Source organism: Podarcis tiliguerta (assembly GCF_965153285.1).
Source record: "Podarcis tiliguerta genome assembly, chromosome: 3".
Lineage (NCBI taxonomy): Eukaryota > Metazoa > Chordata > Lepidosauria > Squamata > Lacertidae > Podarcis > Podarcis tiliguerta.
Window position 1 is genome coordinate 96,314,637 of NC_139536.1, and position 25,250 is coordinate 96,339,886.

The following is a 25,250-nucleotide window of genomic DNA, read 5'->3' on the forward strand; positions in this document are numbered from 1 at the left end:
TAGGGTTGTGGGTTCAAGCCCCATGTTTGGCAAAATATTCCTGCATTGCAAGGGGTTGGACTAGAATAAATGACCCACTTTGTCCCTTCCAACTCTACAATTCTATGATTTGTACCCGCCATCTTGAAATCCTATTAAAAGAGCCTTGAAATATGCCAATAGTAGGTGTCTAAATTGGAAAATAGGAAACAAAATCCCAATTTATACATTTGTCTGTTGCTCACTAAATTTCAACACACCACACCAAACTGTAGATCTTATATATTCCGTTTATGTGTGTTTGCCCAGCTTCCCCATTAGGTTACTGTGACACAGCAGTGCCTCATATATGACTAGTCTGATTAAGCATCAGCCCAGAAACTCTTAAGTATTGAACATCAAATTAATCACAGACAATGTGATTTAACCACAGGGGGAAACTGTGAGACAATCCGCCGGCTCAGCACCCCTGCCGCCCCTTTTATGAAAGAACTATTAGGAACCTATTTGAGCCTCTTTCTTCATGCACCCGAGCAAGAGAAGAGAGCAGGGATAAAAACTGCCTGTTAAATAAATGACGGGTGTAATGCAGAGATGATTGCTGCAGGCGGAGGATGTTGAGGAACCTTACAACCCATTCTGTATTGTATTTGCTAGGGACTGTGAGGTACGGGTGGGGGGAAACGCATACTGAAATACTGAATTTAGGCTCTACGGCAAATATCAATAGTTGAAAGATGGGTCTGAATACAACCAACACTAACATAACTTAACTAATCTTAGTAGCTTGGTACACCACATTACTCTCTCTTCCTTTTTCCACATTGTAAGGCCCACACTGTTAAGTTATAATTTTCTCATAAATCAAACTAAGGCTGATTTAAATGTTATTCATAGCTGGCAGAAGCTGGAGGGAACTCTGGGTTTAGAAACCTCGGGGGCGAAATGTTCTTCCTTCTGAGGATGAACTAAGTAGTTTTAAGTTCACCTTCTTACTGGTACTCAATCATACCATCCATTCCATCCTGTTTTATTCACATCTTCTGAAATAATGCACAGTAGGTCAGCATTTAAATAGTACCTGCTTTGTACCCACCTTTTCATGAACTTTTCAATGCTTCCATCCATAAAATACAGTATATACTTTGTACATACGTAAATATGTACTTTACTTTATGTGTGGGTGGGTGTGGATGTGGGTGTACCCTTTTTGCGCACCAAAACTACATCGTGACTAGTATTGCATTTTGGTCTCAAGCGAGTTCAGGAGCACTAGGCCAGGCTGGTCCACTGCAAATGACTTCTTTTCCCTTCCCAACTTTGAATTAACTATTTTACATGTATGCCGCTGATTTCCCCACCCAAAACCCTGTTAAGAGCACACGATTGCACTGCCGAAGTATGGTACCTCATAGCGCCTGATGATGACCATGTTGTCATTGCCATGACTGTAAGGTGAATTAGATTGGTTCACATTTTGGGGATGCCCTAAATTGCTATAAATTTGGTAGGATGCAGGATGTAATCTTAATTTGCCCTCCTCAATGAACCACATTTTAATACTTTACCTTCAAGGACATATGAACCTATTATTTGAGCCCTTCCTAAATATCAGATAATGTGAAGTCCTTTGCTTCCACATCAATGCACATTTGGGTGAAAAAATATGCTGATCTTTATTCTGACAGGAAGTTTAATTTATAACAATTGAAGGGTCACCCACTGCATCTTCACATATACAGGAGCAGTGACTAGAGATGGAAGATAAATTTATTTAGTCTGCTTTTTTAAGTGAACTGACCTGATCACTGCCCTCTGGACTAATACATCCTTTGGAAGGCAACTGTCCTTCAGGTTTTGCATTTGTCTGAATCTTGCAAAACATTTTTTTGTTCCAAAAGATAATAATACAAAAAGACATTACCATTTTGCTTTTTTATATATATAAAATGTGTTTACAAATTGATACATAGAGATTGTAAATATATTTTAATATCTTATTGCAAAGAAGTGTTTTTAAGCACACATTTTCCATGATACTATTTTAAAATAAAATATTCACCAACGAATACTGCAAGGAACAGAACAGACTTATGAATGAACATGTTGAAAATGGAAAGAGGACTGGAAAAAGATTGATCCATCCATCCCTAATCAGTGACTCTACATGTTACCTGAACTTATTGGGTCATGAATCCTTTCTTCACCCTTCTCTTCTACATCATTTTTGTCTTTCTTCAATTTCTTTTTCTATGTTCAGACTGTTCTCTTTTGCACCTCTTAATAAATGTGGCTGCATGTTCAGGCAGCCTTCTGCCTTTTAACCTTTTGTTTCCCTCTCTCTGTTCAGAGAGCTACTATGGGGAGAATGGATTATGTAGGCCATCTCTACTGCTGCACAATAACAATCTTAGCAACACAACAACATGTGCTTCAATCTCTATATCATTTGTTGTGCTTTCTGAGTACTCATAAAGTATTACTAAGTTCCTTCCATTCATCTTCCTAATGTACAAATGACATACATATTTTAAGCCTTAATGGAATAGAGCAGTGTAATAGCTTAAATTTTTATAATGAAAGAGTCAAATGAACACTATATATAGCCAAATTGTGTATGCTCACAATGCACCAGAACTAACTAATGAGCAAATTATTTTACATACACACTGTTAATCTTTTTTAAAAAAAATATTCAAGGTCATATGCAAACGGCATTTAAAAACATTTCAATAAAAATAATCCATAACTTTAAACAAAAAATTAATAAATTTTCTATACCCAGTAATATCAGTCTAGTATTCCATTGTCAACAATTCACATGGCATAAAAGCCACTTCTGGAAATCTAGTGGAATCTAGTTCGTTGTTTCCAGAAGAAAAAAAATCTGCTAGCAACCCCATTAAGTTGGAAAATCACAGGAGTTTTGCATTTACAAAATTTGGAATGGTATAACAGTATACCATTTCCCCCCACCATTTAAAATTTAGAGTGGCCTGAGGTATCGTGATGAAAAAGCCACAGTTCCATAATGCAACAGACACTGTAGTGCAAAGGGAAAGTTGTAACTTGGGACAGAAGTATCCACATTATAACTAGTAAAGCTAAGGCAATAAATCCCACATCTAGTTCCAATTCAGTCCCAAATGTAGTTCAGGCTTGAGAGAGCGAGAAACAATGGAAACTTGAATGAGCCCTGCTCAGTATTGTCTTGTGGAATGGGACGATACTTGATCTGCTCTTTAGTTTTATATCACTTTGTTTTTACAACCAAATCTTTTTCAGGATTAAATCTGTTCAACTACCTAGTCATTATTGCTAATTAATGGCACCACTGCAATTTATCTACATCTGTCAGAGACAGATTGGCTGAGAATGAACACATTATTCTACTTAATGCGTCTCTGACACTGTAATTGGATAGGACTAACATTTACCTAAACCAGCCTGTGTTAGAAAACCTACAGCAATATGTTGCTCTCCGTGCTTATCAACAGCTTATAGTTATTCATTTTGAGACTTATATAGGCCTCCTTGACCCGCGCGATGTTGCTCATGCATTGCATTAGCTGCTGTGGACTTCATTTCAGTCACTGGTGTACTTACAGAGTATGATTCTGAGACTTTTAAGACCTGGTCTATATAAACAGCAGAATGAAGTGGTTAAATGGACAGAACGGCTTCAGCTGGGTGATCGGTTTTCAGTGACCCCTTACATCAATAGCTTCACAGCAGAGAGATGTAACATCCTTTCTCCTAGGTATGCTAGTTATTTTATTTTCAGGGAAGTTTTCTTTTCCTCTGGCCTATTCCCTTACTTTTTTCCCCTCAGGCAAATGGGATTCCATTCAAATGATCATTCCAGATGCTTGCTTTTTGCCCTTACTATGGTTTCTTTCCAGCTTCCTTGATTAGAGGTGGCTGGAACTAGGGAAACTTGAGTAAGTCACTCTTTGTGAATTCCTACTAAAAACTACCTAATCTGCCCCTCCCAGACGGAGCATATTTTGGGTTTTGCACTTTCCTGCCTGTTGAGCCAACAGAATCGCTCCCTGTTCAAAGAACGGTATCACCATTTCAGACATAACCATCATGATAACTTCCGAAGCACATATTTTCCCTTTTCTTTTATTCCCAGGTGGCAGTGCCAATGTTTATTCTCTTCAGTCTTATGACTGCCCTCTTGCTGTGATGTGGCATGTCTTGCTTGACCCATTATGTTCCCAAGTGTATTTTCACTTTTAAACAAATGTTTGTTTATTTACCGTATTTTTCCGTGTATAAGACTAGGTTTTTCCCCCTAAAAAATGATGTCAAAAATTAGGGGGCGTTTTATACACGGGGCCATCTCCCCCCATTTTCTTAAATCTGATTCCCCCAAAATAGGGGGTGTCTTATAAACGGAAAAATATGGTATTTAACAATGTACCCAAGATAATTCATTAAACAAGGTGCTGCCAATAATTTCTGGTGTGAGTCATTGGGGGGGGGGGGGTTGTTTCCACACTGATGCCAAATTTACAGAATTCCTGCAATAATAATAATAATAATAATAATAATAATAATAATAATTAGTGTGCTACTAGAATCAGTTGGATGTTGTGCTCTAAATGTTAGCCTTTGCTTCCCATCTTCCTTTTTAGAATTATCTGCTGGCCATTATTGCCTGCCAGTTTTCTCTAATGCTCAGCAACACAAGTAGCTTTAGAGAATAGGGATAGTGATGTGGATTGTATGTTTCATGGATAGTGGCAGATACCTGAAAGAAAATTATGGGAAGTGCAAAGCATCACTAGAGGAGTGGAAGGGTAAAACTGTAGAGTAACTGGAAATGAACAGGGTATAGAAGTGGACAGTAAATTTTTCACTGCTACCACAGCTGTGTATTTCAACCAAAAATATTTAAATTTTCCTAAAGCCTTGTATTCAGAATAGGTCCTGATGCTGTTTAGCATAATCATTTCTTCTAGTTAAAACCATACCAGATGTCATGTTAATAAGTATTTGGAAACAAAAAAATATTCTAATTGAGTCCTCTGCTTAGCAATTTAGCATCTTCTACAGATAAAACCTTAGAACAACTCCAGAACCGAGGGCTAAATTCAGATGTTTTGTACTCCATGTAAAAGTTAATAACAGGAGAGAAAATGACTGAGGATACTTGTGCTATAGCAAGCATGTATTTGATCTGATTCAAGGATTTGAACACACCTAGTGAAAGGGTGTCCATTTAAGAAAACATAATGGTAAGAGAATTATAACATAAAAATAGGATCAGAATTATTCAGTACTTAATTTGCACGAGAGTTCAGCATCAGAAGCCATTTAATTTTTCAGTGATTAGGCTGCACCACAGAATAGCTGAATTTATAGCAGGGGAAAAGAGGGCATTTGTGAACCCACACAGAGTATGTTTTCACTAAGAAACCCTTAACAGCTATTCTCTCCACACTTGAGTCTTAGCTTACTTAGAGAAACTGAATACAATCATGATAATCTTATCCAATATTTTGTATACATTTTTTGACATACAATAATGTGCATTGTTTACAATAAATTCAAAGGGGAGAAATACAGAACAAAGTTCTTTAGGACAGTGCTGAAATAATGTCTGACTCTAACCCAACCAATCAGCCCTGAGTGCTCACTGGAAGGATGGATCCTGAAGCTGAGGCTCCAATACTTTGGCCACCTCATGAGAAGAGAAGAGAAGACTGCCTGGAAAAGACCCTGATGTAGGGAAAGATTGAGGGCACAAGGAGAAGGGGACGACAGAGGACGAGATGGTTGGACAGTGTTCTCGAAGCTACCAGCATGAGTTTGACCAAACTGCGGGAGGCAGTGGAAGACAGGAGTGTCTGGCGTGCTCTGCTCCATGGGGTCACGAAGAGTTGGACACGACTAAACAGCAACAACCCAACCACTGTGCTTTTTATGGGTTAGTTTTGCCTAGTCCATTTCCGGGCTCAATTTAGAGTACTGGTTGTAAACTATAAAGACCCAAAGAGCTTAGCACTATGGTGCCTGAAAGATCACTTACTCCTACAAAATGCCTGCCTGAACATAAAGAATCTCTTTGGCATCTCTGCTAAGGGTGCACTCACCAAATGAAATGAGATGGGTGATAAAGGAGATGACTTTTTTAGTAACGGTGGATCTCTGCTTTGGAACAACCTCATCACAGAAGATTGCCTGGTGGCTGCTTTATTGTCCTTGATTATTATTATTATTTATAACTCATCCAGGTTTTCCAAGTAAATTATATTATGCTGCCTCTAAGCAAGGCCATCTACAGCTAATTTTTAAATTTTATTCATTGTGTTTTTAATACTTTGTTTCAAGCCAACCAGGGAAAGCCTACATTCTAACAAGGCCCGCGCTACAAAGTGGCTGGATCTAGAAATGTTTCAGTTAAACGTGTTGCAAACTTTGTATGAGAAATTGGGTTGGCAAAAATGGAACTCCACACTGCCATCTGGTGTCACAGTGTTAGAATGCATAAACAACGCATATAAAGTACGTTTTCTTTGCTAATATAGCTGAGTCCAGTGTCTCACTTCTTGCCCCCCCCCCCCATTACATGGGAAGAAATGAGAGCAAAGCATCTCTGCCCTGGGATCAGTCTGTTATTGAATAATGCATATGGTGAAATACATTAACATATTCCCCAGAGGGGGGAAAAACACACAAATAATATTGCAAGGGGTTGGACTAGATGACCATTGGGGTCCCTTCCAACTCTACAATTATATGATTCTATGATTTTAAATGCTATGTAGCACTATGAAAATGTATGGTGCCCTTTCCTCTAGTAGACTGATGACATCATCACACATCCATTTTCCTCTGAATATGTAGCAGATATTTCAGGCTTAAGCTGGTCCAAACTGCCATATCATTAATCTGATTTTGAAACGGCACCATGCAGAACTATGTATTCATTACACAAATACAATTAATAGACTAGACTTCCCTCTTTTTGTCTGTAGGTGTAACTTAATAACAGTTCTCATTTCAATCAACAGTGGGGGGGACTACAGAAACAATCAAGGATGACCTATATATAATAATTATTGCTAACAAAACTAAATTTGATTGTGATCTTATGACATCTAGAAAGAACCCAAAGGAGCACAGTTGTAGAGCAAGTATATCAATAGATCAAGCAGAATGTGCACTGCTTACCATACTGTTGAATTTTTTTTTATGAATGTAAAAAAAAAATCAATCAGTGAGTACAATTACTGTACTTGCAAATTCAAAGGAGTACTTTCAATTTTTATTTTTATTTCCTATGCAAATAGTGTTACTGTTACCTGCCCCTTTCACACAACAATTTATGTGAAATCAGCACACATGGAGAGGGTTACCAGACTATCTGCTGAATCCATCCCCTGTGTTTTGACTGGGGATATTCTGCACAAAGCCTGTGGTCAAGTGTCTATTCAATCTGTAGCCAACATTTTTTGCAGGGTAGAGCTTGTAGGCACAGCTTGACCGTATGCATGTTCTGTGGTTCAAATCAGTTATACATGGGAAGATTGAGGACGGCACCAACAGACACATTCTCATTCCTCCTTCATAGGTTGTACACTGAATTGCCATGTGAAAAGTGCTGCTGTTGTTCAATTACAGTTTGCATCCAGGCTAAGCTGGTTTGGTTTTAATGGGAAATAAGCTTAATTAATTTAGTGTGAACCTTATATTCTCAACAACAAATGGCTATTTTGCACTCTGATCCTTTGCATGTTAGAACTAAGTCTCTCTGAGCGGTGGGACTCACGTTTATATAATAATGGAAACTGTAGTCCAATGACACCTGATATAAGGGCACCATATTGGATACTCCTGGTGTCAATTCTATCAGCTACTTCTGCTTCCTGTTACTGCTCTGGCATCAGTGCTAAAATTTGGTCAGAAATCTAGATGCCACTTTTGCAAAAAGAACTGGTGTGTATACCAAGAAGCATTAGTCTTGTTTAGTGCCAGTCTCCTGGCAACCCCAAGATCACTGGAAGAGTGGGATATAAGGTCAATAAATAACACACACACGGCTGAGGAAGCTGCAGATGTCTGTATAATACCTCCCCATAGCAGTCTAAGCTGTCCTCTATGAACCAACAGATACTAAGAAACCCAGGGAGTTACTGGCCATAAAATGAATAAATAGGTACAAAGTTGTTGTTTTTGTTGTTGTTTTTTTAAAATGTTTTATTATATTCTACTCCAGCCAGGCTGATGGGAGTGGTAATCCAAAACATCTGGAGGGTTCCAGGGTAGTGAAGGCTGTTCTACTAGTTATATCCCCCCCCCCTTCACCCCCTCTCAAGGCATAATAATCCATTTCCAGGGCATGGAATGCATGGAACTGGATTCTCCAATACATAATTTCACTTTTCAGTAAGAATTTCCTCAAATGGATGGCAGGAGGGGGGAAAGGAGAAAGAAATCCTTAACATCTGCAGCTAACCTGTTTCGACTTGGCACCGATGTGTGAAACTGTCTGGCATCTTGGTCTCTTATGAAGCCTGTCTAAAATCATGTCATGCTAGGTTGCTAACATTCTGAAACCCAGGCGATGCAATGGCAGTTTCAGACTGCATGCGAGTGGCAGAATCAGAAAGAGACAGATGGCCTGCCCCAAGGCTCTCTACTAGGCACAAAATTGTTTGCCTTGCATGTAAACAATGCAAAAGAAACTAGGTTTCATATAAATGTATGTGGGTGGCATCTTTTTTTCATCCCAATATTTGAGCATGGCTGTCATTACCTGTCATAGGCATGGAGGGAAAATCTTGTCATAGGCATGGAGGGTTTGACTTGCATTTAAAATAAATAAACTTCCACTGATTATATATTGAAATGCAACTCTGCCCAAAGTCAGCATAAATATATGAAAGGATTCAAGAGAACTCATGCTCTACCGAATGGCCCATGTGCCCTATTTGCCTCCACGTGCCGGGAATGAGCACTGACCATTGGCCATATTGGCTGAAGCTGATGGGAGCTGGACCCAACAAAGTCTGCAGTGCCACATGTTAATTGCCCTATTCTCAGGAGTGAGGCAAAATTGCCCCCTTGCCACCGAAGGCAGAAAGCGTAACCAAATTTTTCTGACCCCCTTAATGAGTTATGAATTATTTTACTATCAGGGTTTTTAAAAAATAATTGTCTTTGATCTATTTTGATACTTTTTTCCCTTTTCTGTTCAATATTATTGAGGCTAACAATGTTTTGTTTTTTTTATTTGAAGCCAGACAGCTCTCCACAATCAATGCACAATATTACTATAATCATTACTAATATTATTAAGAACTAAATGTACACAAATTTCCCTTGATTGTTGCATTATCATATGACCTAAAATAAAGAGTAGGAAAGATTAACATAATCGGAGTGCTGTTTATCAGAATGCAGACAGTATCCTGAAGAAAAACTGAAACCGATTATCCCAACTAATTTAAACTGACTGGAAACAAATCTTTGCCCATAGTCAGAGGTGAATATGCATGAGTTATGGAAATCCTTACATTAATATAGACACAGAGAATATGACTTGGCACACATTTTCTTCTGTTTTTCCTGTGTGGAAGACAAATACCTAGAATAAAATATATCTCCAAGGTACTTCTGATACCAGAGGCAAAAAGCTGCTTCACAGAACGAAACATTTTCAGTGCAAATGCACACAGAATCATCTGATATCACAAACTCTTTTTAAAATGTTGGTACTGATATAATTTATGAGAAACTTATTTAAGGAGAGGGGGATACTCTTTTCTTTTCTTTTTTAAGTTATACTACCAAGTTCCACTGCCAGCTATGCTACAGTGGATGCTGAAATTTGGTGAATTTAGATAATCCCAAGTGAATTCTGTGAATGTCAGAAAATTCAGATATGCTGGCAAAAATTGTCACAGGCATATAAATACAGTTGCCAGTATCCACTTGTTCATGCTACATATAATGTGCATTCCACCTGCAGCGTGGAGCGCTCATCTTCAGGTTGCCAGCAAACAACACCTCCTTATTCTCTGCCTTTGCCCACTCCATGTCCCCCCCCCATCCTATTTACTACCACTCCAGGAACAGTTAGCCAACATTCCATGCCTGATATGCATAGTCAGTCCTCATGGGCTGCTTTAAGGTGTATTGAAGGGAGCTCACAGTAGTTGCCTTTAATTGATTTGGGGGCATTCTCCTTCCCTCTCAGTCCTCTGCAGAATAGCTCGCTCCATTCAACAGGGTGCTCAAACCTTAGGCGTTTGGAGGGGCTGAAGTGCCAGGAGGAAAGTCAGGATATTGTCAGCTTCCCACCAGCCCTGTATGCTCTTCTGGATCCAGTTGTGTATATTTATTTTTAAATTTATTCTGCCTTTCTGACCCCAAGGGATGTCTCAGTGTGGCTTAAAATAAGCCAACAACCTGAAAATACATTACAAAACAAACATAAAGTTGACTTTGGAAAGTTGGGACATGCAACCCCCCCCCCCATTTGTTAAAGCAGGCTTCATCAACCTCGACACTCCAGATGTTTTGAGACTACAATTCCCAGCATCCCTGACCACTGGTCCTGCTAGCTAGGGATCATGGGAGATGTAGGCCAAAAACATTTAGAGGGCCGAGGTTGAGGAAGACTGTGTTAAAGTATTGATAGCTAAAAAAACCAGCTGATTAACAATTCACAGAAATGGGTTAAGCCAGAAATTCATGGTGAGAGGCCTCATATCTTTAAATTTTCCATATACATATTTGTGTGTTTGCTGTTTGTGTATCTTTCAGGCCTACTGACAGTATTCCATCCATTACTTCATTGGACTATGTCTGCACACACACACACACACCCAAATAATACTTGTCTATATTATTACACTCTTCTAATGAAGATGCTTAAGTAGTTCTCAAAGGCTCAAAGGTGGCTTTCCAAAAGCCAATTCACATGTTACCAAACTATCATAAGAAAGCCATTCCTGACTAGGAACTAGAATGAAGCTTGTGTATAAGACATCTGCTGATCTGACTAAAGTGTAACTTGCTGCATATATGTATATGAGGAAGTCATGACAACATGGCTGAGGGGATCTGTACAGAGCTTATGTAACTGTAACTTGAGTAGATCTGTCCACTGTAGAGAGAGGTAATATGATAGCCTCATCATAGAGCCAGGTCACAGCTCAGCCCATATTTACAATGTTATCATATGACTGAGCTTGCAATCCACTATTATTCCCTGTTTCGTTTTTCCACAATTGTCACATGTAAAACTTCATAAATCCATTCAAACAACATACTTAAACCTCCAGTTTGGTGTGTGAAGCAGCACTAACTGTTGCTAAAACAAGGATGGTAAAACAAATTTCCAATCTCTTCCAGTCAAACCTGTTGTGCAGTGACAAATATGGGTTGTGCTCTACATACCAGTTTCGGGAACTGAACCAGGGCCCTCAGTCTGAGACTTCTTGAGGTGTTGATGTGTGACAGAATGTGGCTTGCAGGCCTTATTTTGCTTTATAGGAACAGCAAGTGAACTGTTTTCTATTTGCAGGAGTAACACATAAACTTTTGTTAGAAGCCCCAGAATTTGCTTGGCATACATGGTTTATGCTACAGCAGGCAAAGATTTCAGGCAAAGCTGCAAATAGGGCACACCTTTATTTAACAGATCATTAAGCCAAGAATCACTCTATCCCACAGCAGCTGCAACAATCCCATAGTCTCTAACCAGTCAGGAGAGTAATGTACTACACTCAGAATCACTGCCAGAAATGACACCACACCTGGCCCTCCTATGGACTGAAAAGTAGAGTCCCAGTAGTTAGTAAAGTTTGCATGGAATAGTGAAAGCAGCAGGACTCCTTCAGTTAGAGTAGGAAGAGGGAACCAAAACAGTAGGGGGGAAAGGACGTGTTTGAAGCAAACTCGAAGTATAGCACAAATACTGAGCAAAAAACCCAGAGTAGCGACAAATGAAGTTGGGCTTCTGGAAATTATCCAAAGATGGCAAATATTAAAAAGCGAGAAACAAAGCACAAAGGAGTGAAGGCTAAACTATCTTAGGAATTAGCTACAAATTAAAACACCTGCAGCATGGCCTAGATGAAGCCATCAGGAAATAAACACCACTGCAAAGAAACTATTTGTGAGCAGCAGAACGCTCAAGAAACGGCTCAGTAGGGTTGTGATCAGCAGATACATTAGTAGGCCCCAAGGTAAGGTAGCAAGCCTTCAAAATAAGCAGAGCATTAAAAGGAAATACTTCCAAACAGGTAGAGAACAAACTTGAAAAGCTCATTACAATTAAACGGAAAGAGATAATGCCTTTGGAAAAGGTAGCAGATGCTTAATGAAGCATAGAAGAGAAATCCTAGTTGGCTCTGCTGATTTGTATAGGAGTAAGAACACAAGATGACCATTCAGGATAAAGGCCAATTGATGCCAGGTTTCTGAATATTCATTCCTTTCTCCCAATCTTGTAATGCAAGGTAATCTTACTAAATGCTTTTTTGGAAATTATGTAAACATAGTTCCCCCCCATGACCTTTGAGGAATTTATTTTCTCCAAGAGGGTGTTATCTTGGGGGGGGGGGGTGTCAGATTTCATGTTCCTTCATTTTTACACTTGAGCCACATAGTTTTATTGGATTTAATAAAGACAGTAGGGTCTCTGCAAAATTATATGAAAAATTGAAACAATATCTCTAATACCCCAGAATTAGATGTTGAATACTGCTTTAGATTGGGAAATGGTGGCAGGCAGGACACAGTTTTCTATCACCCTGAAGGCAAGCGTAATCTTGGAAATATGCTTTGAAGCTGAGTGTAAGGGATCCACTCACACTCAGCAGTGTAGTTAACACATTGGACGTTTGTCCCTCCCACCCAAAAGTTTTGCCATTTTGAATGGAAATGGGTGAGACGTGTGATAGACCTTACTATGGAAGTATTCGGTCACTGTATTCGAGGCCAGGAAGGAGTTTTATCTGCAGACAAATTGGGCCTATTCAGGAGGTTTTGCCAACCTCATAGCAACTGCCACAACTTATTGGCGGAAAAGGACACTGGGTTGGACTCTCAGTCTGAAAAAGGGGTGGCTCAGAGTAGTGTACGTCTAGTACATTGTTCAGTTTTTCAGGATCCCTTGTTAAACGGGTCCAGGAGGATGTATTCTGTCCAATGCCCAAACGGGTATTTTATGCTAAGTTTTTTTGGGCCATAAAACTTCCCAATATGGTGTCCTGGAGGGATTACCTAGAATTGATTTGCATCATAGGGTAATCCTAAAACCTAGGATCAGCCCTAAAGGAATAATCACCCAGCAGACAGGTTGGGTGATTGAAGATACACATCCAATGCCAATCAACAAAGTTGTGGCCATTTGATCCCATGCTATTGGTCTTATTCTTTTTTCCTTTGCACACCCCATGCCCTGATGGCCCAGGCTCACAGTGCCTGGTCCAGCAAACCTTCTACCAAATATACAGGAATGGTACTTCAAGGACAATGAAAAGATAATAGTCCTCTAACCTCATTCAGAAGTGAATCAAGTTGTCTTTCATGTTATGAAACTGCCAATTTTTATTAGATTTTTTGTTCCCCTTTTCAGCTTGATACACTTGCAGCACACTAGGGACTATTTTTGAAATAGGTTTCTCATCTCAACAAAGTACAGCAGATTTCCCATTTTACTAAGAAAGTAGAGTGCTGGGAAAGATGAACGACGGAAGCTTGAAACAAACAGAGGAATTAACCAGGATATGGGTAAAACTGAGATGGGGAAATGTATTGCAAGAGACAAAGGTAATGCTAAAAGCCATACAATGCAGCGATAAACAGATTGCCCTTTCCCTACTGCAATAAACATGTGTGACAACCAGAATGGGCTTAAAGAGTCATAGCTTGATTAATAACAAATCTGCAAGAGGCAGAGAAAGAACTACTTAATAGTGTAGGCAGTGTAAATTAAGCCAACTAACAAACTGCCCAATCACTGTGAAAGGGCAGATCTACCAGGCAGCCAGTTGACTGAGCTTACTCCTGCATTGCCCGATCCTGAAGAGGAGCCAAGGGGGCAGCCCCACCCCATCAGTTGGCATTCATTGAGGTATGTCCAATAGCCTGAAGGGGTGTCCAAGTTGTAATGCACCTCTAGCCAGTCAGCACTGACATGGGTTGGAACCATCCCTCACCTTACAGGTGCCCCTCAGCACACCTGTGATTTCCTGTACACATGTCTTGCCAGCCACAGCCAAAGTCAATCAGCCAAATTACAGCCTAAGATGCACAGCATGGAATAGATGAAAAAAAGAGGGGTCTACCAATCAGGGAACCCCTAAAAAAACCCCTACTCAGTCCTGCAAATGAACAACTAGGCAAAGGCCACACTGAGGGAACAAGAGGATAGTGGTGCCTTGCATAGAGGTGATGACTCTTCCATCACAGTTTTTCGAACATTGGGACAAGAATATGCTCCCCGCAGAGTGATCTCCATTTTGGAGTCACATGGAAAGCGGCAAATTCCTTGCCTGCCAAACATGGTAGACTTGCATGCTCAGCAAAAAAACAAACAGATACATCTTCATTGGTTTCAATCCTCTTTTTTTGCCTAGTAAACGGTTTGCAAACTGCGATCTGCTGAAACTACTGGTGATTCACAACGTTCATTTGTGCGGTCTGCGGAAAGGATAACCACCATACATCCAAATACAGAAGGCGCATGAATCCTGAATTTGACCTGAGCCTTCATATGGCAAATGTTATACCCAACTTCACAGAACTTTGCTCACAAGAAAAGGAACATCCAAGAGGCATTGCTACAGTTATTAAAATGTGAGTTATGCAGAAAAAAAAACAAACAAACATTCATTCCACTGAAATTCTCATAATTTGTCAAGTCATACTCTGGCTTCTCTTCAGATCATATAAAACTTTCGCCTTTTAATCAGAATTTGTCAAGTGATCTATAGGGGAAACGAGTTTTGAAACCACACTTCTAGTCCTTACTTCCCACATGTGACAACTTCTTGAATTGACAGACATACATTCCAAAACCTATCTCTGTGACACCACAGGAGAGATGAGAAATAAAGCAAAATGAAAAACATTTACTGAGAACAAGTGCTGATATTCTAAATAATTCTACAGAAGCAGCAAACATATGAGCATGACATTATATTCCCCACCTTGTCACAACTTTACTACTCCCTTGATTGGCAACACACTTGATGAATGATCCAATTTGAAATGAAAATTATTATTTAAAAAACATTTAATTACAGTGGAAACCTTACACTAATTTTATGAATAACTGAAATTATATCACCTTTGTCTCTTTAGAACTTTGATCTTGCAGAAATTTTTCTCTTATATTGTGTCACACATGCGAGTTTAACGAACATATTATTTATTTATTTCAGTTATTTATATTCCGCCCTTATGGATTCAGATCCTTCCATCTTATTTATCATAAAACCATGATCTTAAAACAAATCGCTTCCTACAGACGGACTCAGTAAAAATAAATAATACTGATTATTAAATTATTTTAGCCATCTTAATGAACCAAAATGTCTGCTATTGCATGCAAACCAGTTAGACTTTGGGGTGTTGAAACCAATTATTCAAGTTCATTATACATTTTGATATTAGGACCAAAAAGTACTGGAATGGAAAATACAAAATACTAACTTTAATTTCCATTATTACCATGCCTCACAAGAGACAGAAATAATGAACAAAACAATGAATAAAGATATTCCACCCCCCTCTGTATTTTATTATTATATTGGATTTGATAGCAAACCCACACAATCTGCCCGTAATGTTATTTGCAGTCAATACTGTTCAAATGCCACTTACACTGCTGTAGTTTATCAAAGTGAAAACTAGCGGACAATAAATTAGAGCATGCTTTTTTAAAAAAAAGAAGAAGAAATGTTCTTTTTAAAAAAAGCAAGCAAGTCTCAATTAACTCTATGTAATCATTCGAAAGCCTACAAAGTGAGGAAGCATACCTTTCCTGGATCAAGTGTTGTTATAACCCACACACAATGTGCATTGTCCTCATACTGAACGGGATAATTGGGCGATGTGATGATACCACTTGGTCCACGGAGGTTGGAACCACATGTTCTAGCTAGAAGCATAAAAAGCATCAAATTAGTGGGTAAGCTTCAGACATGGAGATTTATTTCAAGGGAAATTGGCAAAGAAAATTAAAAGAAGAAAACCGATTGCCACCACCTACCAAGTGCAGGGGTACACCGTACCTCTTAATAACATTGACAGCAGTGGCAAAATTCATACTGATTCCAGTGGCACTGAAACAGTGGATAGCAAAATGCATGCACTTCACACAGATTTTTGTTTGTTTTCAAAACTATTAGGTGATGGGGATGATTTTGTACAATGAATGAGTACTTCAATTTCCTCAAAATAGTGGTTGCCAGATGTTTCGGGATACAACTATCATCAGCCCCAGCCAGCATGGCCAAAGGTCAAGGATTATGGGAAATGCAGTCCAAGAACATCTGAGAACATTTGGTTGGGTGAGGCTGGTGTGTGTGTGTGTGTGTGTGTGTGTGTGTGTTTGCTTGTTGCACATATTCCACATCTTCTCCATTCATTGCTATATTATTGTTGCAATGATGCTTCATTTTCAGAACAATCTAAGGACAATATGTAATACAGCACAACCCAAATGTATTTATATTATCCCTGCTTGGAAACCTATGCCTGGTTATAAATATGGAGTATTTCAGAAGCTTGCATAGATTTTAATTAAATGCACAAACTGAGCAAGTTTTCGTCTACGTGGTGAGACATTTATTTAAAAGCATTTCTAAACTGTTTAATATTTAAGACTATCTAAGTGTTTTACAAAAATACATCATAAAAACAATAAAATAGTATCCTAAAAGACAGGGAGGATTCATGTACAATAGGGATATATCATTATTAGGAGGCAAAACTTAACTGATTGGTGTGTGTTTTTCAGAAGAAAAAAGTAAACATGAAAGAAAATATTAAGTTCACAAGCTGCTTTTGTTTCTCACATCCACGTCTTGTGAATGTGCTAACAATACACTGAGATTGCATCTCACTCTGTTCAGGTTCAAACCCTCTAAAAAGAAATTTTAGGACACACATACTGAAAAATAACCTGGCCACATGTCAAAATTTGCACAAATTTCTTTTTTCCAAAACCACAAGATTACTCATCTTTTTGCCTTCAACTTTTATTTTTAATTTTATTTATCTATAAGCATTTATAAACTGCTTAATATTTAAAAGTCTCTAAGAGTTTTACAGAAACATAAATACAATAAAACAGTACAAGGTGGCATGTCCCATTTCACCAGTTGAGGTGAAACAGAAAGTGTTACCCTGCTCTCCCGGACCACACCCGGTGCCAGCACCACCACTGAGAACTAAATTGCTGGCTTGTGTGTTTGAGCCTGTGTGGTTGTAGATAAAGTGGTACACAGTAATGATAACTGGGAGACAGCGAAGACCAATGAGCAGGGAGGGGAATGGTCTAGAGGCATTGAAGGACATTATAAGAAACAAAAGGTAGATCTTTCCAAATGATAATTAGTCATAATGGAAACATAGAGGGAGGGATGAGAAGGCAGCTGTTAAAGGGGGAAAGAAGTGCATGTAGAAGGAGCAGGAAGGGCAGATAAAAGAAATTGGTAGTTTTGCATGAACAAGCTATGAGTTGTGTGAAAGGGATAGAGAAACAACAGCTTAATAAAAAATACTTGCCTAAAAAATGGAGGTGTGGGGAGGAAGATAAATAATAAATAGCCACCTTCAATGGATCAGCAAATTCTGCCTTGAATGGGGAGGCTGAATTACGAATTCCTTGCCACAAGGAAATCACTGTGGCAAAGAATTTACAATTTCCAAAGAGAGATTAGATTTAAATTAAAAATGATGGCACTGGTTACCAGCTCATCATGCCAAACTGCACCTCTGCCCATCACTTTGTGACTGGCTCTGCCCTATTTTGTGACCAAGTGGACCTCAGTAATTTTCAGTTTTTTCAAATGTTCCCCGGCAGTGGAAAATTTGAGAATCCTCCATCTAAGAGATTTTACAGGGAAAGTCCATTAAAAAATTAGGTCCATACATCTGTGTATTGAGGACAATGCTTTTACTTATGGCAAATGTTCCACTACAGAGTTTGAATGAACAAGGAGAAGCGTTTAACAAAGGCCAGTTTAAGTGTGACTCTTACAGATTTCCTAAAGTGTATCATCATGGCGAATCATATGATACCTAAAATGATACCTAAAAAGGTAAAGGTAAAGGACCCCAACAGTTAAGTACAGTTGTGAACGACTCTGGGGTTGCGGCACTCATCTCACTTTACTGGCTGAGGGAGCCGGCGTTTGTCCGCATACAGTTTTTCTGGGTCATGTGGCCAGCATGACTAAGCCACTTCTGGCGAACCAGAGCAGCGCACGGAAACGCCGTTTACCTTCCCACCAGAGCGGTACCTATTTATCTACTTGCACTTTGATGTGTTTTTGAACTGCTAGATTGGCAGGAGCTGGGACCGAGAAATGGGAGCTCACCCCATCGCGGAGATTCGAACCGCCAACCTTCTGATTGGCAAGCTGTAGGCTCAGTGGTTTAGACCACAGCGTTCCCCGCGTCCCCACATGATACCTAACTGGGATCTATTTAAATGTGAATGCATATATTATCATAAACTGAAAATATGAGGTGATAAAAATGTGAGGAGTCTCAGTTATGCAAATGAGGCTGCAAGGTTATAATTAACAGCAATCTTACATCCATGTGTTTCCACTTGATAAATCTCATTTATTTTGTACAGTCATTTTGAACAAAGGATACCAGCATTATGTTGCCATACTTAATCCTCATTGATTACAGTGTGAAAGTTAGTACAGAACTACTTGATATGATTGCCATCCATTCTATATCAGTGCTGTACAGTGTACACTGTCAATGGACTACACCATATGCTTCTTAAAACATCCATGAATTGGACAATTCGAAACAAATGGCAAATTATCCATGGCTTCATTCATTCACATGAGTTTTATAACTGGCAACTACTCACACTGTGAAGCATTGTAATAGATGTTTTTGTGCTGTTTGTAAAGTATACTCAATTAGAAAAAGCATCATGTCTATAATTACACAAAGTCGTGGCACTTGTTCAGGTGACAGCAAGATAGTAATATTGCTTCAATTTCTGTAAGTAATGAGCTGATGCAGCTTTTGGCTAACTTCTCTAGAATGAGATTGGCACAAATGCCAGAATCAAAAGCATAACTCAAGCCAAGAATCAATATTCTCCCTTGCAGTTTGTTTCCTTATAAGACCAAGAGGATGAATTAGATCAAGTCAGCTAATTACTTAAAGTGTTAGTGATCCTTCAGTGAAGATCAAAGTTGTAAAATAGTACTTATCTATGATTTACATGGTAGAAACGATACCCCCCCCCCAAGTGTAGCCTAAAAGAAAGTCAGAATGGATTAATTTTAAATTTTGGCATATTGTAACAGTTGTAATTATGAATATTGTCTTAGAACTGAAACACAGTAATTACTGACTGATAGAAGACAGATCTTCCCTCTGAAGAACTGCATGATGCATCTCACTATATGGATAATATATGGATGCTGGTGTGTTGGTGACCACACACCTGGAGTAATAGAATGCATTCTATATGGTGTTTTCCTTGAAAGTGTTCCAGAAGCTACAGCTGTGCAGAATGCTGTGGCCAAGTTGTTGAGAGCACCAGGTGTACATATTTTGCACCTATATTAAATGCATCACACTGCTGTCAGTCAGTCCCCCAGCCACATTCAAGAACTTGTTACCAATGTTCAAATCTGTGAATAACTTGGTTGTAGGTTGCCTGAAAGAATGCCTATCCCCATATAGTCCTGTAATATCACTTAGTTCGCCTGGGAAACTTTTACTCATAGCCCTACAGAATTTTCTGCCACTGACACTGCACTCTGGAATGCCGTTCCCCTCTGCCTTCCATAGAGCACCATCAATCAGCTCCTTCAGATGTCTTGTAAAGGCAGGTCTTTTCCTCACCCATAAGATTAGACCCCATTCTTACTGAATTCCTGTTTCTAATCTGTTTTATGGGGGGAGGCTGTTACTGTTTAATTATTTTTATACTGTATTTTTTTTGTAAAACACTTAAGAGACTTTTAAATATTAAGCAGTTTAGAAATGCTTTTAAACAAACAAACAAACAAATAAAAGTCAATCTAAACATTGTGCTCAGAATTCTTTTAAAAGTGCTTGGACCCAAAAAGTCTTTGACACAATCTCAGTGTATTATTAGTACCTTCTTGAGACTTGGACATGAGAAACTGTTGCAGCTCGAGAAATTTCTTTACTGTTTCATCTTTTTTTCTTCTGAAAGATCTTTAGTCATACTTTGCCACTAAATATAAATAGATGCCTATTGTACATGTACTCCCACCCTACTTCCCAAAATCCATTCTACACGCCCCAGAATTAGACTGCAATTCTCATTGTCCTTAGCCATAGGCCACACTCACTAGGGCTGATGGGATCTGCTCCAGCAGTACAAAAGTGTAGCCAAAACAAAGATGAACTGAAAATAATAGGCAGCAAATGACATACAGAAGGCCTGTAGATCTGTTTAGCAAAGTGTATACTCAATATGGAAAGGGGCACTAGAATCACTTCCTCTTTGGTTTAACATCTGCGTGGAGCAGACATGTGCATGATCCTTGTTGCTCAAAATGTGTGTGTCTGGAAAGATTATGCATATCACATATGTGTCTTTGGCCCATACATAGGACATTGTGGGCAAACAGCCCTGCAAACCTTTACAGTTCAAGTTTACATACTTTACCAAACATGTCCATAACCTTAAAGGATGTTCAAAATAATAGAGAACCCAGATGAAGAGCAAGATTGGATAAGACCATTCATTCAATTTATGACACACTTCAACTGGCATGAGTAATTGCAGTGCCCTGCCCTATTCCCTCCAATGAACACTACTCACCACGACATGTTGGCCTATGGTCACTCCAAGCAGCCAGCGTATCTGTCACCTTTTGACAAGTGATGCTTTTCGTACCTTGGAGCACATAATTGTCTTCACAGCTGAACTGAACACTAGCACCGACCCTGGGGAAAGGATTTAACAATACAGACAAGTTTCAGCTTTAGGTCAGTATACACTTAAGCTTCATTACACAAACTAAACATTATTGTTGAACTCACTGGTAGGCATACAACCAATTTCATTTGTCATTTGATATACTCTGTAAGGGAAGTGTCCAGCTTGTTAATAGTATCAGCTAGGAGGAATATAGGCTGCTTATAAAGTGGAAGAAATAAGGCAAGAAAACGGCAACAGACACACACAAAGTAAACATATTGCTATGCTATAACATACTGATCCAATTAGCAGAAATCCTTTTCATGGCAGCATTGCCTATGATTCAAGACAGAAGTCCTGAGAAACACATTGGCACAGTGTTAAATTGGCACAATAGAATGAATGGAAAGTGAAGTATGATTGTCGGCTGGATTGCCACTGCCTGGCATTAGGAAAGGTGCTTGTGAGCTTGAAATAGCTGCATAGCCAGGAGAGCTTTGGCAGGCCAAACCTTGCTGTATAAAAATCTGAACAAATAACGCGGTGCTGTCTGATGCTGCAAAAGTGGCTGCTTTTCACTCGCAGAGGGAACATCTTCTAAGGAATTGCTTTTTCAAGCATTTTGGCTGTAACAATTACATTCACATTTATCTGAGACTCCTGGCTGGGTTGGAAAGGTATACATTTGAAATAAAGATAAATACGTAAATGATAAATGAAATAAAGAAATGCAGTGGAAGGAAACTGGGTAAAAATCTTATTTTTTATTTTATTTTTAAATCTAAATTAAAAGGGCAGCACATCTCTGCTGCAAGGCTACATTTACCCTCCTTTCACATCAAGTCATTACTCTTAAATCCTACTAGACTGCAGGTGTTGGGCACTGAGCATCTCGCATGCAGGACTCCTATGTCTTTTGCCTAGATATTCATTAGATCACTATAGCAACAGGTCCCCAGTCCTTCATTTGCTTCTCTGCTTTTTCTGAACACTGATAGAGTTGGGGACGCCAACAATTTTGTTTCCAAAAGCAAAATGTGACATATTTCTAGTAGCATATGTTTTTCCAAATATAGCAGCATGTTTCTGAACTTCTTCATCTTTTCCTTTTGGATCAGTAGAAAGAGTTGCCTGTTTCACACAGTGGGGAAGACTGTGAAATGATATGGCAGCGTGTGACGCAGCAAGCAGGTCAGCATCATTTTGAATGAAGAATGTAGATGAGCAATAGCCCCGGCTGCACAGAACCGCCTTCAAAGGACAAGGAAACACCATCAAATGTCAACTGGTGCTGGGAGAACTGGGAGCAGTAAAAATGCCTCCCTTTCAACCTTGCGGAATGAAGTAAATGAAAACTCCAAGCTAAATTGTTCTTAGGCATATTTTGGAAGTTTGGGAAGACGATACTTCAAAAGCTTTTTTATTTTTCAAAATGCTTTTAAAAACAAACTTTTAAAACAATTTTAAAAAGGAAAAAGAAATTGTTATATTCCATTTTCATTAGGAGTTATGGGTTGGATGCAGAGATCTCCTAGAGCACAATATACATCAGGAGACTTCGTTAATCAAAATTGAGTATACACTTCCAGAATTAATGCTAAATACATTACTTCTGGTAAATGAGCCACCATAGCCATGAAAATTTGTGTCCTGGGCTTTTTAGACTCATCTACCCATATATAAAGGGACGCGGGTGGCGCTGTGGGTAAAACCTCAGCGCTTAGGACTTGCCGATCGCATGGTCGGCGGTTCGAATCCCCGCAGTGGGGTGAGCTCCCATCGATCGGTCCCAGCTCCTGCCCACCTAGCAGTTCGAAAGCACTCTTAAGTGCAAGTGGATAAATAGGGACCGCTTTATAGCGGGAATTAAACGGCGTTTCCGTGTGCTGCGCTGGTGCTGGCTCGCCAGAGCAGCTTCGTCACGCTGGCCACGTGACCCAGAAGTGTCTCCGGACAGCGCTGGCCCCCGGCCTCTTAAGTGAGATGGGCGCACAACCCTAGAGTCGGACACGACTGGCCCGTACGGGCAGGGGTACCTTTTACCTTTTACCCATATACTATCTGAAACCAAAGGGGTGCACTGATTGCAAGATGTGATTTTTTTCAGCTCTCGTACCCCACTAGTCAGACGTGTATCACACTTGCCAGTGAAATGCGATAAACAAATTGGGCAGGTATGCCTATGGAAAACAACAATGATGCTCTAAATCTTTTATTACTACCACAACAAGCAATATTAGCAAGTGCTGTGATAGCTCTTTATATTGTTTCTTCAAAATATTAGATAGTATGAGCACAAGGGGATGATATAAAAAGGTAAAGGTACCCCTGCCTGTACAGGCCAGTTTTGACAGACTAGGGTTGTGCGCTCATCTCACTCTAGAGGCCGGGAGCCAGCGCTGTCCGCAGACACTTCCGGGTCACATGGCCAGCGTGACGAAGCTGCTCTGGTGAGCCAGAGCCGCACACGGAAACGCCTTTACCTTCCCGCTAGTAAGCGGTCCCTATTTATCTACTTGCACCCGGGGGTGCTTTCGAACTGCTAGGTTGGCAGGCGCTGGGACCAAGCAACGGGAGCGCATCCCGCCGCGGGGATTCGAACCGCCGACCATGCGATCGGCAAGTCCTAGGCGCTGAGGTTTTACCCACAGCGCCACCCGCTGTGATATAACTAAGGGTAAAAAAATATGATAGACACAAATAATAAAAATTCTTAGTTTGATAAATGTAAGAATATGCTGAAGATCAAACAGGATTTATCCTTGCCTGAAATTCATTGTTTCAAAGGCTTATGTTCTTCTGCGCCCTTAAGTACAACAATTTGTGAAGCAGTAGGCAATCCCTAATACTTCACCAAAGAGCTCAAAGTTGATTACTATGAATTATAGACTAGAAAACTAATAAAGAATTAGAGCAACAGGTGTTCATTCAAGGCATCAGTCATCAGCACACAGAAGCAGCAAAACTGCTGTTTATAGACAGACAGTACCTGAAGAGGCCCCGTGCTCCCAGGAAGGGGTTGGGGACAGAAACCAAGAACAAAGACTTCTCAGTGACCTTTCATACAATGATGTGAAATGAACAGTGATTTTTTCTCCCTGCAGGTCATTATCAACAACTGGCAATTAGAAAATCTGCTTTAGTATCAAGCTACAAAAGTTAACATTATAGGAGCAGAGATGAATAAACTTCACTCTTTCGTGTATTCAGCTTAAAGGTGGATCCTGTGCTGTTGCGTTTGATCTTATCTGCTCCGTTTTCATAATAATTTGTAACCCAACAAATTGGAGCTTTTATTTGCTGTGTAGACTGCATAAGGTGTTGTCTGTCTCTTGTTCACTCTCCTTTCTAGAATCAAAGAGTTGCTAGTTTTGTTTTGTTTTAAAACATGGAAGAGTGATTAGAGGAGCTAGTTTTGGGGCAAAATAGCAGCAACAATCTCCCAGAAAAATGCCTGCAGAGCTCACTGCGTTACCTTGTTAGATATTAAGGAATATGATGCATTATAAGAGGAGATGGGGCTAAACACTTTCAAGATTCTCTGGGCTTGATGGCGGGTCAGTTTGCTCATGTTCAGGAACTCTCTCTTGTGCAACCAATAGTCAAAGAAAATGTTATGCAAAAGTGAATTATTTATAAATCCCAAGGATTTACCAGAGAAAACAGTGAGTGCGCATTAGCTGCTGGTGGTTGTGGTGTTGTGTAACTGGATTCTGAAATCTGGATTGTATGAACTGGTGGAAATAGAGCAAGCTGTTGTGTTTCGAGCCCCCAAACCCATCCCCCATGGAAATAAAGGCACAGTGGAGACAGAATTTAGTTTAAATGTTAATGGGCAAATTTTGACCACAACTTTATTAAAATACACAAATGTGACTGGTATTGGTTTAGGCACTGGTATCAAACTATATCTGGCTCCTGCCCCACCCTGCAGGAAGGGTAAACAACCAGCAGGGGGAGCTCCATCAATGCATATAGACTGGTGGTCACCCCTGGGGTTCCCAGGGGTCCTGGCATGGCCCTAGCCCCTCTCCGGGCTTCGGATGAGATCCAGACCCCCAGATTCCTTTAACGGAATACCCTATTCATTGGAGGGGCAGGTGATGGCCGCACCTTCCCTCCCCACATTCCCCTAAAC

At 39.7% G+C, this 25,250-nt stretch overlaps 1 protein-coding gene and 1 long non-coding RNA gene across 6 annotated transcripts in view; one reads left to right on the forward strand and one right to left on the reverse strand.

The window, feature by feature from the left end:
* CSMD1 (CUB and Sushi multiple domains 1) overlaps positions 1-25,250 on the reverse strand; it is a 920,428-nt gene that overhangs the window by 268,257 nt on the left and 626,921 nt on the right. For all 5 annotated transcript variants that reach the window (XM_083431289.1, XM_083431288.1, XM_083431290.1 and 2 more), the window contains 2 exons: positions 21,014-21,138; positions 15,990-16,111 (listed from right to left, as the gene is read on the reverse strand). In XM_083431289.1, the coding sequence (XP_083287415.1) occupies positions 15,990-16,111; positions 21,014-21,138 (247 nt within the window). The remainder of the gene's footprint in view (positions 1-15,989; positions 16,112-21,013; positions 21,139-25,250) is intronic.
* Positions 21,718-24,494, forward strand: LOC310673494. The gene is made up of 3 exons (XR_014509074.1): positions 21,718-21,789; positions 22,231-22,303; positions 24,217-24,494. It is a non-coding gene; the product is annotated as an uncharacterized lncRNA (long non-coding RNA).